The 12,588-nt window shown below is 44.9% G+C and overlaps 1 protein-coding gene across 4 annotated transcripts in view; it reads left to right on the top strand.

The window, feature by feature from the left end:
* ZNF800 (zinc finger protein 800) overlaps nucleotides 1-12,588 on the top strand; it is a 168,884-nt gene that overhangs the window by 126,453 nt on the left and 29,843 nt on the right. For all 4 annotated transcript variants that reach the window (XM_063927161.1, XM_063927162.1, XM_063927163.1 and 1 more), the window contains one exon: nucleotides 10,003-10,146. In XM_063927161.1, the coding sequence (XP_063783231.1) occupies nucleotides 10,003-10,146 (144 nt within the window). The remainder of the gene's footprint in view (nucleotides 1-10,002; nucleotides 10,147-12,588) is intronic.

Here is a 12,588-nt window from a genome sequence, read left to right on the forward strand (position 1 = left end):
TCTTGTTTTTGTTGGCTATTGCCTCTGCTAGAAAGGTTTCAGACTTCGGTGCCTTTTCCTGTTGGTCTCCCTTTTTGATTTTTGATTGTGATCATGTGGTTCTTAGAACTCTCCCTGGTTCTCTACCTAAGGTGGTGTGGTCATCTTTCCACCTTTACCAAGAGATTCTGGTTCCGGCCTTTATCTCCTGATTTGTCCTCCAAAGAGCGGTCTTTGGATGTGGTACGGGCTCTCCGTATCTATGTGAAGAGAACCGCCTCCCTTAGGAGATCTGATTCTCTCTTTTGTTCTTTTTGGTTTTCATAAACGTCGCTGGCCTGCAAATAAGCAGACCTTGGCCAGATGGATTAGAATGGTGATTGCACAAGTTTATGTACAGGCTGGACTTCCAGCTCCTGCTACTATCAAGGCCCATTCTACTCGCCCTGTTGGACCTTTTAGGTGGCCTGCCGTGGCACGTCCCTAAAACAATTGTGCAGGGTGGCTACGTGGTCCTCAGGTTCTATGCCTTTGATACTTACGCCTCCCAGGATGCTTCTTTTGGACGCTGGGTTCTTATGCCCGCTACAGTGCGTCCCCTCCCATGAGGAACTGCTTTAGGACATCCCCGATGTTATTCCCTGTTGAATACCAGTGTACCCCGCTGCAGAAAAGGAGATTTATGGTAAGACTTACCATTGTTAAATCTCTTTCTGCAAGGTACACTAGATTCCACAGGGCACCCACCCTGACGCACTTAGCTTCTTTGGGTTTGTATGGCATTAGCCTCTGGTACCTTCTCCTGTCGTGAGAATGTTGTTCGCTGTGGCTACTAACTGTTATCGTCTTTTACCTGCTACTGCATTGGACTGGTTAACAAATCTGAGCTCCAGTGCCTGGAGGCGGGGATATAGAGGAGGCTTTGCAAGGCATCCTGGGAACAGTCAAAGCTTTAGCCTGTTGGTGCCTCGGATCAAGATCCAACTCCACACCCTGATGTTATTCCCTGTGGAATCCAGAGTACCTCGCAGAAAGAGATTTAACAATGGTAAGTCTTGCCATAAATCTCCTTTTCTCTCAACCGTACAATTACTTCTAAAATGTATATATTTTCATGGGCGAGCTTTGTTCCCTGATGTTGAGAAAGGAGTTATACGGTATGTTTCTGCTGAGACGTATCTCATAATTCCTCTCTGATAGAAGGTATACTAGGTGTTGCCTAATGGAGCTTACAATATAATTGTAATAGTTTTGCTTAAAACTTTGGCTATAGTCCACTCACTCATTACAATCTTCCCTCTCATAATATAATGGTATGTTGTAGATTCGTATCCCTATGTCCCTCCTTTCTTCCTTATGTGTGTTCGGAACACCCTCCTCCTTTTTCTTATTCCCCTTCTTTTATGTTTATCTCTATCAATGTATGAATATTGCTCTATTATACCTGTTATATCTGTTGTATCTATTATATCCCTATGGTTGCATATTAAATTTGATCTCATGCATAGCACTCCGTGTATTTTGCTATAATTTTTTACCAGTGTTTCAGTATACTGTTTAGATTTAAACCATTTATTATTATTATTATTATTATTATTAGAAGCTTATGTGCTTGAATTTACATTTTCTGTTTCTTGCTGAAAAATTAATAAACCGGTTTTGAGAATAAAAAAAATACTGCCTACTGAAACTTTTTTCTTATTTGCTTTTAGTTAATTTTTCAGTGTTAATACAGTACATTTACCTTGTATTTCCAGAAAAGTTCTTAATGATTCTCTGACTAAACAAGTATTACCCAAGGCTTACCCTCAGTACTCATTAACACAGGTCTCTGGCTTGACTTCATGCGTTGGGGGTCCTTTTTATTTTTATTTTATTTTATTTTTTCTTCCGCTGACCAAGAAGTATTTGGTTTCACATTATGATATAGACTCTGTTGCTGGTTTTACATGGGGTGTACCCCCTCCATTAAACATCCTTGCCTATGTTTGTGGTTAATCGTTCAGAAGTGGAAGTGGCTGAAAAACGTTATGGTTGGCTTTATCACCTCTACCAATCCAGCTGACTCCAGGCGGTGAATGGCGCTTGCCTCCATACATCATGCAGTGTATGGAGGTACTCAAGTTATACTATTCAACAAATGCAAAAAAATTTTTTTTTACAACATGAAAGAGACTATGATTTTCACTAAATTGTACAAACTGAATACAATTTTGTCAGTAAAAAAATTAGTAATGCCTCAGTTTGTTGAAAAAAAAAAAAAAGGTGTAGGCTTAAAGTAGAAATAACACTTGAAATTGTCACCATTTTCTTTAACAAAAATAAATAAAAAATCTCAAGATTAATTCTGTCTAACAAAAACGAAGTGACTTATTGCCAGGCCATGAAAAAAACATACTATTCTTATTCACCTTCATCAATTTAATCAGACTTGCATAACACAGTAAACAGATGTGTCCACTCACATTTAGTCTCCCTGCATGTTAAACAGCCCTTCTAGTCACACCACGCTGTGACGTGACTAGTGCCAAGCGTCTTTTCATGCGACTTTTACCATTGATATTTGTCTTAGTCACAAAATGATGCGAATAGAGCGCACAAGAAGCTTATGCTGATTACAATTCTATGCGGCCTGTCAATTTTCTGTATGCAACTGTGGCTGTATCTGCATCCGAAATGCTACGCTACAGTGTTTTCCTAGACATTTTAATCAGCGGAGTTTGCTTACGCGTCCTATTCACATAGCAATGCAAATAAGGTGCCTGGCGCTTACACTGGACCTGCCAGCTGACTCACGCCAGGCATCTCCATCTACGTGGTGTATTGAGGCAAGATGTATGAGAACACATCTGCATGTGATGCCCTACTTTTATCTTGATTACCCATTCAGCTGATGAAATAAACATAATAAGCTCGCATTAGCTTCTGTGTGTTTGACCGACATGATATTGCTCACAAGTATATCAAAGATTACATGGCAAATTTATACATGCATAATGTGGTTGCTCCATTTCACAATATTTCACAAAAAAACACCACCACCACCACACTCAAACAAGACAACCACTGCAGCCATAGACCAAGTCTGGAAGTAAACATTTGTATTTTATGTGGTTCAAATACAAACGTTATTGATTATACCATCACAACAGCCACTTTACACAGATGTGGATGGAACGGAAATATTACATGTTTTTGCCTAATAAGGATCTTAAAAATACATATTGTTTGCAGTATGGGACCGTTCCAAATAATGAAAACAGCCTACTGGCTGAAAAAGTTAAACTTTAAACGCAATGTGTACAGTGAGCTGCAATAATGGTAATATAACATATGTTTTACCAGAGGATTATAACATCGGTGACACTTAGGCAAATAACCGTCTGTCTGGTCCTCTGAGGTAAGATAAGATGCAGGGTACAGTGACCAGGAATGCATAATCTCACCGCTGAGGCTCACAGATGGATTTGTGGCATCCAGTTGTATCCTTCATGAGCTGGAAGCGGGTGCTGGGTGGCTGATGATATGGTATTGCGGAGGTCAACTGGCAGTGTCAGACTTACCTCAGCAGATCAGACAGACTGTTATCTACCTGAGTGTTGCCGCTGTTATAATCCTCCTGGTAAATCATTTGGTATATTACCATTATTGCAGCTCACTGGACACCTTGTGTTTTAAAGTTTTACTATTTCAACCAGTAGGCTTTATTGAATTAATGGCCCATTTAAGCTAATTGGAAAGTTCCAGTTGTCTAATACTGTAAGTCATTAAGGGGAAGGGAAAGGGGTTGCGACCCAAAGGTTCTGTACCAAATCCTGATGTTTTTACCTTTTTAAATTAGGTATTTTGCCCAACTTTGCACCTGCTCTGAAGCTGTGAGAAAAACAATGTTAATTCCTATTGAAGTTATCGCATATGAATTTCTTGCAAGCAATTGAATAGGAAAAACCTTGTGGCTGCTGAAAAAAAAAAAACCACACTCCTAGAAAAATTTAGATTTCATTAGGATATGCTTCATTGTGTATGTTTATAATATAGATAAATTATAATACTCATTTCTCTTACGGTCCATTTAGTACCATGGGATTTTAGTACCATGGGATATAGACGGGTCCTTTGGGAGCCACTAGCACTTTAAGAGTTTAATAGTGGGCTGGCTCCTCCCTCTATGCCCCTCCTACCAAACTCAGGTTAGAAAATGTGCCCGGAGGAGCCGGTCACAGCTAGGAGAGCTCCTAGGAGTTTTTCTAGTTTTGTTGTTTTCTAAGAGTTGTTAGGTACAGGAAAGCTTCTGGTAACAGCTTTCCTGCTTCGTGGGACTTAGGGGGGGAGTAGGAACCAACTCTTGAAGTTAATTCTCGATTTCCGCTGACAGGACACGGAACTCCTGAGGGTGCTGATCGCAAGCCCACGAGGCGACCGCTCACTTCCGCAGCATGGCCGCCACCCCCTAACAGAGCCAGAAAAAAGAAGAGTGGTGAGTTCAACGCTGGCGGCCCGGTTAGCGGGTCGCTGGTGGGAATGGCGACATAAGGGTGGGAGCGCAGCTCTGTCAGGCTGCGCTCCAGGAAAGCTCAGCAACAGTTTACTGTAGACGCGGCTGAGGGGCGTCCTAGGCCAGCACGATCACCCTGACACTGGTAATGTAGTTAACAGGCTAATCCCTCTATTCGCATTAAAACCTCAGGCCAGTATAAATATAATGTGTGGGAAGGTGCGTGCCATTTTAGGGGGAGGGGATTTTCCACTGAGCGGATCCAGCACTCGCCAGCGCCATTTTCTCCCTGCAGACCACAGACACGCTGACAAGGAGTGCTGACCCTCCAGATAACTTCAGTTACTGCGGTACCAGGGTGTTATAGACAGGGGGGAAAGACTGTAATCTGTACTATTTAGCCTATTAAGGTTATTTAGTCAGCGCCGGGCTGTTATAATAACTGCTCACTGGGGCGCTGTGTGGCTGGCTCCTTAGATTCTGTGACTCTCTGAAGGTACTCTGAGGGAAACTGTGTCTGACATTTTCCTGTATGTATGTGTATTTATCCACATTACCATGTCTAAGGGCTCTGTATCATGTGCTGCAGAGTGTGTGTCTTCTCCTGAAGAGTCTATCCCATGTACTTAGGACTGCAATCTGCTTTCCCAAGCCTCTGAATCTGAACCCCCATGGGTGGATTCTTTAAGGGAAATTATATCCCAGATTTCATCAAGGATGTCCCATAATGAGAAAGATGCAGTTTTTGAGAGAGTCTGTAGAGGGTTTTGCAGCATTCAGCTCCTACTTCCTCAAATACCCCACATACATAGCCTAAAAAAGTACACTTGCCTAAATAATGCAAGTTGACATGGATTCCGACTCTGATACAGGGGACAGTGATGGGGATATGCAGGGAGGTGATGCCTCCCTTGTTAAGGGGGTGCAATTGATGATTGAAGCCATTAGGGATGTTTTGCATATTACTGAGAAGGTATTTGAGCCGGAACAGGAATCTTATTTTACAGAAGGTCACCTTCCCGGCTTCTAAAGAGCTAAACGCTTTATTTGAAAAATCCTGGGAAAATCCAGATCCCTAAAAGAATTCTCATTGCTTTTCCTTTTCCTGAAGAGGATAGAAAGAAATGGGAAAACCCGCCTATAGTAGACGCCTCTGTATCTAGGTTGTCAAAAAAGGTGGTTTTACCTGTCCCTGGTTCAACCGCACTAAAAGAGCCGGCTGACCGCAAGATTGAGTCTACGCTCAAATCTTTATACACTACTACAGGCGTGGCTTTAACGCCCACTATTGCATGTGCATGGATTTCTGAAGCCATAGTAAAGTGATCAGGCACATTACTAGAGGATTTAGATAATATGGATAGGAGTGACATTGATTTTGTTTTTACGTCACATACAGGATTCTGCTGGGTTCATGGTAGAGGCCATGAAAGACCTTGGAATGCTGAATGCAAGGGCTACTTCCATGGCGTCTCAGCACGCAGAGGACTCTGGCTACGCCAATGGACTGCGGATGCAAAATCTAAGAAAAGTGTGGAGAACCTACCCTTCACAGGTCAGGCTCTGTTTGGGGATGCATTGGATGCGTGGATTTCCACGGCAACTGCGGGTAAGTCAACCTTCCTTCCCTCAGCAGCTCCACCGACTAGGAAGTCTTATCATACGTCCACATTGCAGTCCTTTCGGACTGTAAAATTTCAAAAATCCAAATCCCCTTCCACCTTTTTTTAGGGGTGGTCGGGGAAAATCCAAAAAACCTGCACAACAGGTTCTCAGGAACAGAAACCAGGTTCTGTTTCCTCAAAATCTTCAGCATGACTGTGGACCTCCTAGCCTGGTGATCGGGCAGGTGGGAGCGAGACTGAAAAATTTCAGTCATATCTGGACGTCATCAGGTCTAGACCACTGGGTGACAGACATCATTACCCAGAGCTACAGACTGGAGTTTCAGGAACTCCCACCTCACAGATTCTTCAAATCAGGCTTACCAGCTTCGCTGACAGAAAGTGCTGTCCTACAGGAAGCCATTCAAAAATTGGTTAAAACAGATATTATTGTCCCAGTTCCACCTCATCTACACCACAGGGGTTATTATTCCAACCTGTTTGTGATGCCGAAACCGGATGATTCGGTAAGGCCGATTTTAAACCTAAAGTCATTGAACCCCTACTTAAGGGAATTCAAATTCAAGATGGAATCTCTGAGAGCAGTGATCTCAGGTCTGGAGGAAGGGGAATTCCTAGTATTCCTGGATATCAAGGATGCGTACCTTCACATTCCAATCTTTCCACCTCATCAGGCTTATCTCAGATTTGCGCTGCTGGATTGTCACTATCAGTTCTAAGCGCTGCCATTTGGCCTCTCCACAGCACCGAGAGTTTTCACCAAGGTCATGGTAGAGATGATGCTACTCCTCCGCAGGCAAGGAGTGAACACAATTCCATATCTGGACGATCTCCTGATAGAAGCGTCTTCCAGGGAGAGGTTGTTGTTGAGTATTGCTCTCTCAACTCGACTACTCCAGGATCATGGGTAGATCCTGAATCTCCCAAAGTCACATTTGGAACCGACAAGGAGATTGCCCTTCCTAGAGATGATACTCAACACGGAAGGGCAGAGTGTATCTACCGGTAGAGAAAGCGTTGGTGATCCAGTCAATGGTTCTGGATGTCCTGAAGCCAGCACGGGTATCGGTTCATCAGTGCATTCACCTTCTGGAGAAGTTGGTAGCCTCCTACGAGGCAAGGTCTTTCCAACTGGATCTCCTAGACAAGTGGTTGAGATCACATCTTCACATGCACCAGCGGATACGCCTGTCGCTGAAAGCCAGAATTTTACTCCTCTGGTGGCTGCAAACTTCTCACCTACTCGAGGGACGCAGGTTCGGGATTCAGAATTGGATCCTTCTAACCACGGATGCAAATCTCAGAGGTTGGGGAGCAGTCACCCAAGGGGAAACTTTCCAAGGAAAGTGGTCAAGTCTGGAGTCCATCCTTCCAATAAACATTCTGGAACTAAGGGCCGTATACAACGGCCTTCTACAAGCGGCTCATCTTCTGCAAGATCAGGCTATTCAGGTTCAGTTCGACAATGTGACAGCAGTATCCTACATAAACCGACAGGGCAGAACGAAGAGTAGAGCAGCAATGACCGAGGTAACAAGAATCCTCCTCTGGGCAGAAAGGCACGCGGTGGCGCTATTGGCAATCTTCATTCCGGGAGTGGACAACTGGGAAGCGGACTTGCTCAGCAGACACAATCTCCATCCAGGAGAAGGGGGCCTCCACCGGAGGTGTTCGCAGAGGTGACAAGCCGATGGGGCGTACCTCAGACATGATAGCCTCTCGTCTCAACAAAAAGCTTCATAGGTTCTGCTCCAGGTCGAGAGACCCACAGGCAGTGGCGGTGGACGCACTGGTAACTCCGTGGGTGTTCCAGTCAGTGTATGTATTCCCTCCACTTCCACTCATTCCAAGAATTCTCAAGATAATAAAAAGAACAACAGTTCAGGCGATCCTCCTTGCTCCGGACTGGCCAAGGAGGGCTTGGTACGTGGATCTTCTGCAGTTACTCCTAGAAGATCCGAGGTCTCTTCCTCTTCGTGAGGACCTACTTCAACAGGGGCCGTTCGCTTATCAAGACATACCGCGGCTGCTTTTGACGGCATGGAGGTTGAACGCCAGATCTTAACTCGGAAGGTCATTCTGAAAAAGGTAATTCCTACCCTTATTCAGGCTAGGAAGGGAGTTATGTCTAAACATTACCATTAAATTTGGAAAAAGTATGTGTCTTGGTGTGAATCCAAGAAGTATCCAACGGTGGAGTTTCAACTAGGACGGTTTCTCCTCTTTCTGCAGGCTAGTGTGGATGTGGGCCTACGCTTGGGCTCTATAAAATTCCAGATTTCGGCCTTGTCCATTTTCTTCCAGAAACAATTGGCTGCCCTCCCTGAGGTTCAGACTTTCTTGAAAGGGCTTCTGCATATCCAATCTCCCTGTGTGCCTCCTACAGCACCTTGGGATCTTAATGTGGTGCTGCAGGTCCTGCAATCAGATTGGTTCGAACCTTTGGAGGAGGTGGACGTCAAGTTTCTTACTTGGAAGGCGGTCACACTGTTGGCATTGGCATCTGCTAGACGTGTGTCTGAACTGGGGGCTTTGTCTTGCAAGAGCCCTTATTTGATTTTCCATGAAGATAGGGCTGAGCTCAGAACGTGTCAGCAGTTTCTTCCTAAGGTTGTGTCAGCTTTTGATATCAACCAACCTATTGTGGTGCCAGTGGCTACTGACTCCTCAATTACCTCAAAGTCCTTGGATGTGGTGAGGGCTTTGAAAATTTATGTGAAGAGAACTTCTCGTCACAGGAAGTCGGACACTTTATTTGTCCTTTATAATCCCAAGGTTGGGTGCCCTGCTTCTAAGCAGACGATTTCTCATTGGATCAGGTTTACTATCCAGCAGGCGTATTCTACGACAGGCTTGCCGTGTCCAAAATCTTTTAAGGCCCACTCTACTCGTAAAGTGGGTTCCTCCTGGGCGGCTGCCCGGGGTGTCTCGGCTTTACAGCTTTGCCGAGCTGCTACTTGGTCTTGGTCGAACACGTTTGCTAAGTTCTACAAGTTCGATACTTTGGCCTCTGAGGAACTAAAGTTTGCTCAATCTGTTCTGCAGGAACCTCCACACTCTGCCTTCTGTACTGGGAGCTTTGGTACATCCCCATGGTACTAAATGGACTCCAGCATCCTCTAGGACGTAAGAGAAAATAGGATTTTAATTACCTACCAGTAAATCCTTTTCTCGTAGTCCGTAGAGGATGCTGGGCGCCAGCCCAGTGCTTTGTATTCCTGCATAGTTACTTGGTTCAGTATTGTTGTTTCAGCAGTTGCTGAATTGTTCCGAGTTGGTTAGCTTGGCTTTTGTTTTTTGTTATGTGTGAGCTGGTGTGAATCTCGCCACTATCTGTGTATTTCCTTCTCTCAAAGTATGTCAGTCTACTCGGGCACAGTTTCTAGACTGAGTCTGGTAGGAGGGGCATAGAGGGAGGAGACAACCCACACTATTTAACTCTTAAAGTGCTAGTGGCTCCTAAAGAACCAGTCTATACCCCATGGTACTAAATGGACCCCAGCATCCTCTACGGACTACGAGAAAAGGATTTACCGGTAGGTAATTAAAATCCTATTTTATCGTTTGCCGTTATTATTAGCCTGTAGGATGAGCTCTGTCACATCTGTAAATAGCTTTTTACCTGCTCCCAAAAATAGGGACTCATCACAGAAACAATGATTTCGCATAAATTGAGGAATCAATGTGTTTTGCTCCCAGTCATGATCCCAATTTTGCAGTTTTTGAGCATACTATACCCCACAGCTCCTGGAGCTGCAAGGTTTAGTCTAACTTTGGGTATTCACATGTGGAGCAATACCTGCTAATTGTATTATCTGTGCCGCGGCAATTAGCCTTAAATGTATGTATTGAATTTCCTTTTTTTTTGCTCATTTAATCCACACCTTTTTTTTCCCTGTCTAGGAACTAAACAGCTTAAATTGATGCTGTTAAAAGAGGTGAACACCATATTTGAATGCAAATCATGCCGCAGTCTTTTCAGAGGCCTACCCAACCTCATCACACACAAGCAGTTTTACTGTGTATCGACGTACAATGCGGATGAAGGTAAGCTTAGAGCTGTTGCCTTTGTTTTATTTTCACTAACCTACCACTAAGCTCATTGAGCATTTTAACTAAATAAACTTTACTGCCTGTACATTTCTACTAGAACATTACATATGACACTTGGCAAAACAATATAGTAGTGTGCAGTGTACTAGTTAATGGACAGTGTGAGTCAAGAGTACAGTACTTGCATGGAGCAAACTTTTTGTTTTCGTGTAATGCATATTTTCTGTAACTGTTACACTTCTAAGTTTTAGAAGTCCCCTAATTTTTTTCGGATATTATTGAAATTTGAGGAGTTCAAGTCCAGTGAATAAACTGAAATGGTACAAATCCAGTGGTAAGCTGCCTAGAGGTTTATAAAAATAAAAAAAATCTTGAGTTCCCCTATTTCTCTGACGTCCTAGTGGATGCTGGGAACTCCGTAAGGACCATGGGGAATAGCGGGCTCTGAAGGAGGCTGGGCACTCTAGAAAGATTTATGACTACCTGGTGTGCACTGGCTCCTCCCACTATGACCCTCCTCCAAGCCTCAGTTAGATTTTGTGCCCGGCCGAGGTTGGATGCACACTAGGGGCTCTCCTGAGCCCTTAGAAAGAAAGTATAGATTTAGTTTTTTTATTTTCAGTGAGACCTGCTGGCAACAGGCTCACTGCAGCGAGGGACTAAGGGGAGAAGAAGCGAACTCGCCTGCTTGCAGCCGGATTGGGCTTCTTAGGCTACTGGACACCATTAGCTCCAGAGGGATCGACCGCAGGCCCAGTCCTTGGTGTTCGGTCCCGGAGCCGCGCCGCCGTCTCCCTTACAGAGCCAGAAGCAAGAAGAGGTCCGGAAAATCGGCGGCAGAAGACATCAGTCTTCACCAAGGTAGCGCACAGCACTGCAGCTGTGCGCCATTGCTCCTCACACACACTTCACACTCCGGTCACTGAGGGTGCAGGGCGCTGGGGGGGGGGGGGGCGCCCTGAGAAGCAATGATAACACCTTGGCTGGCAAAAATACCACAATATATAGCCCCAGAGGCTATATATGTGGAAAATACCCCTGCCAGAATATAGGAAAAAGCGGGAGAATAGTCCGCGGAAAAGGGGCGGAGCTATCTCCCTCCACACACTGGCGCCATTTCTCCTTCACAGATCCGCTGGAAGGAAGCTCCCTGGCTCTCCCCTGCAGTCTACACTACAGAAAAGGGTAAAAAAAAAAAAAAAGAGAGGGGGGGCACTAAATTTAGGCGCAGTATAAATTATATAGAACAGCTATAGGGGACATAACTCAGTTAGTCCCTGCATTATATAGCGCTCTGGTGTGTGCTGGCATACTCTCACTCTGTCCCCCCAAAGGGCTTTTGTGGGTCCTGTCCTCAGTTGGAGCATTCCTTGTGTGTGTGCGGTGTGTCGGTACGGCTGTGTCGACATGTTTGATGAGGATAATGATGTGGAGACGGAGCAGAGGCCTTTAGAAGGGATGTCACCCCCTGCGGGGCAGACACCTGAGTGGTTGAGCTTATGGAAAGAAATGAGTGCACGTATAGACTCCTTACATAAGAAATTTGACGACATGCCAAATGTGGGACAGCCGACTTCTCAGCTCGTGCCTGTCCAGGCGTCGCACAGGTCATCAGGGGCTCTAAAACGCCCGCTACCTCAGACCGCAGACCCAGATGTCGACACTGATACTGACACCAGTGTCGACGACGATGAGTCTAACCTGATGCCCACTAAGGCCATTCACTGCATGATTGAGGCAATGAAAGAGGTGTTACACATTTCTGATATAAATACAGGTACCACTAAAAAGGGTATTATGTTTGGGGAGAAAAAACTACCCGTAGTTTTCCCCCCATCAGATGAATTAAATGAAGTGTGTGAAGAAGCGTGGGCTTTCCCTGATAAAAAATTGGTAATTCCTAAGAAGGTACTAATGGCGTACCCTTTCCCGCCAGAGGATAGGTCACGTTGGGAAACACCTCCTAGGGTGGATAAAGCGCTCACACGTTTGTCTAAAAAGGTGGCACTACCGTCTCCGGATACGGCCGCCCTCAAGGAACCTGCTGATAGAAAGCAGGAGGCGATCCTGAAGTCTGTATATACACACTCAGGCATTATACTTAGGCCAGCTATTGCGTCAGCTTGGATGTGCAGTGCTGCCGCTGCGTGGTCAGATAAACTGTCAGAAAATATTGACACATTAGACAGAGACACGATCCTGTTAACCATAGACCATATAAAAGACTCAGTCTTATATATGAGAGATGCACAGAGGGAAATCTGCCGACTGGCATCTAAAGTAAGTGCATTGTCCATTTCTGCTAGGAGAGGCTTATGGACTCGCCAGTGGACAGGAGATGCAGATTCTAAAAGGCACATGGAAGTGTTGCCATATAAGGGTGAGGAATTATTTGGGGATGGTCTCTCGGACCTAGTTTCCACAGCAACGTCTGGG

Source organism: Pseudophryne corroboree, chromosome 6, assembly GCF_028390025.1.
Source record: "Pseudophryne corroboree isolate aPseCor3 chromosome 6, aPseCor3.hap2, whole genome shotgun sequence".
Taxonomy (NCBI): domain Eukaryota; kingdom Metazoa; phylum Chordata; class Amphibia; order Anura; family Myobatrachidae; genus Pseudophryne; species Pseudophryne corroboree.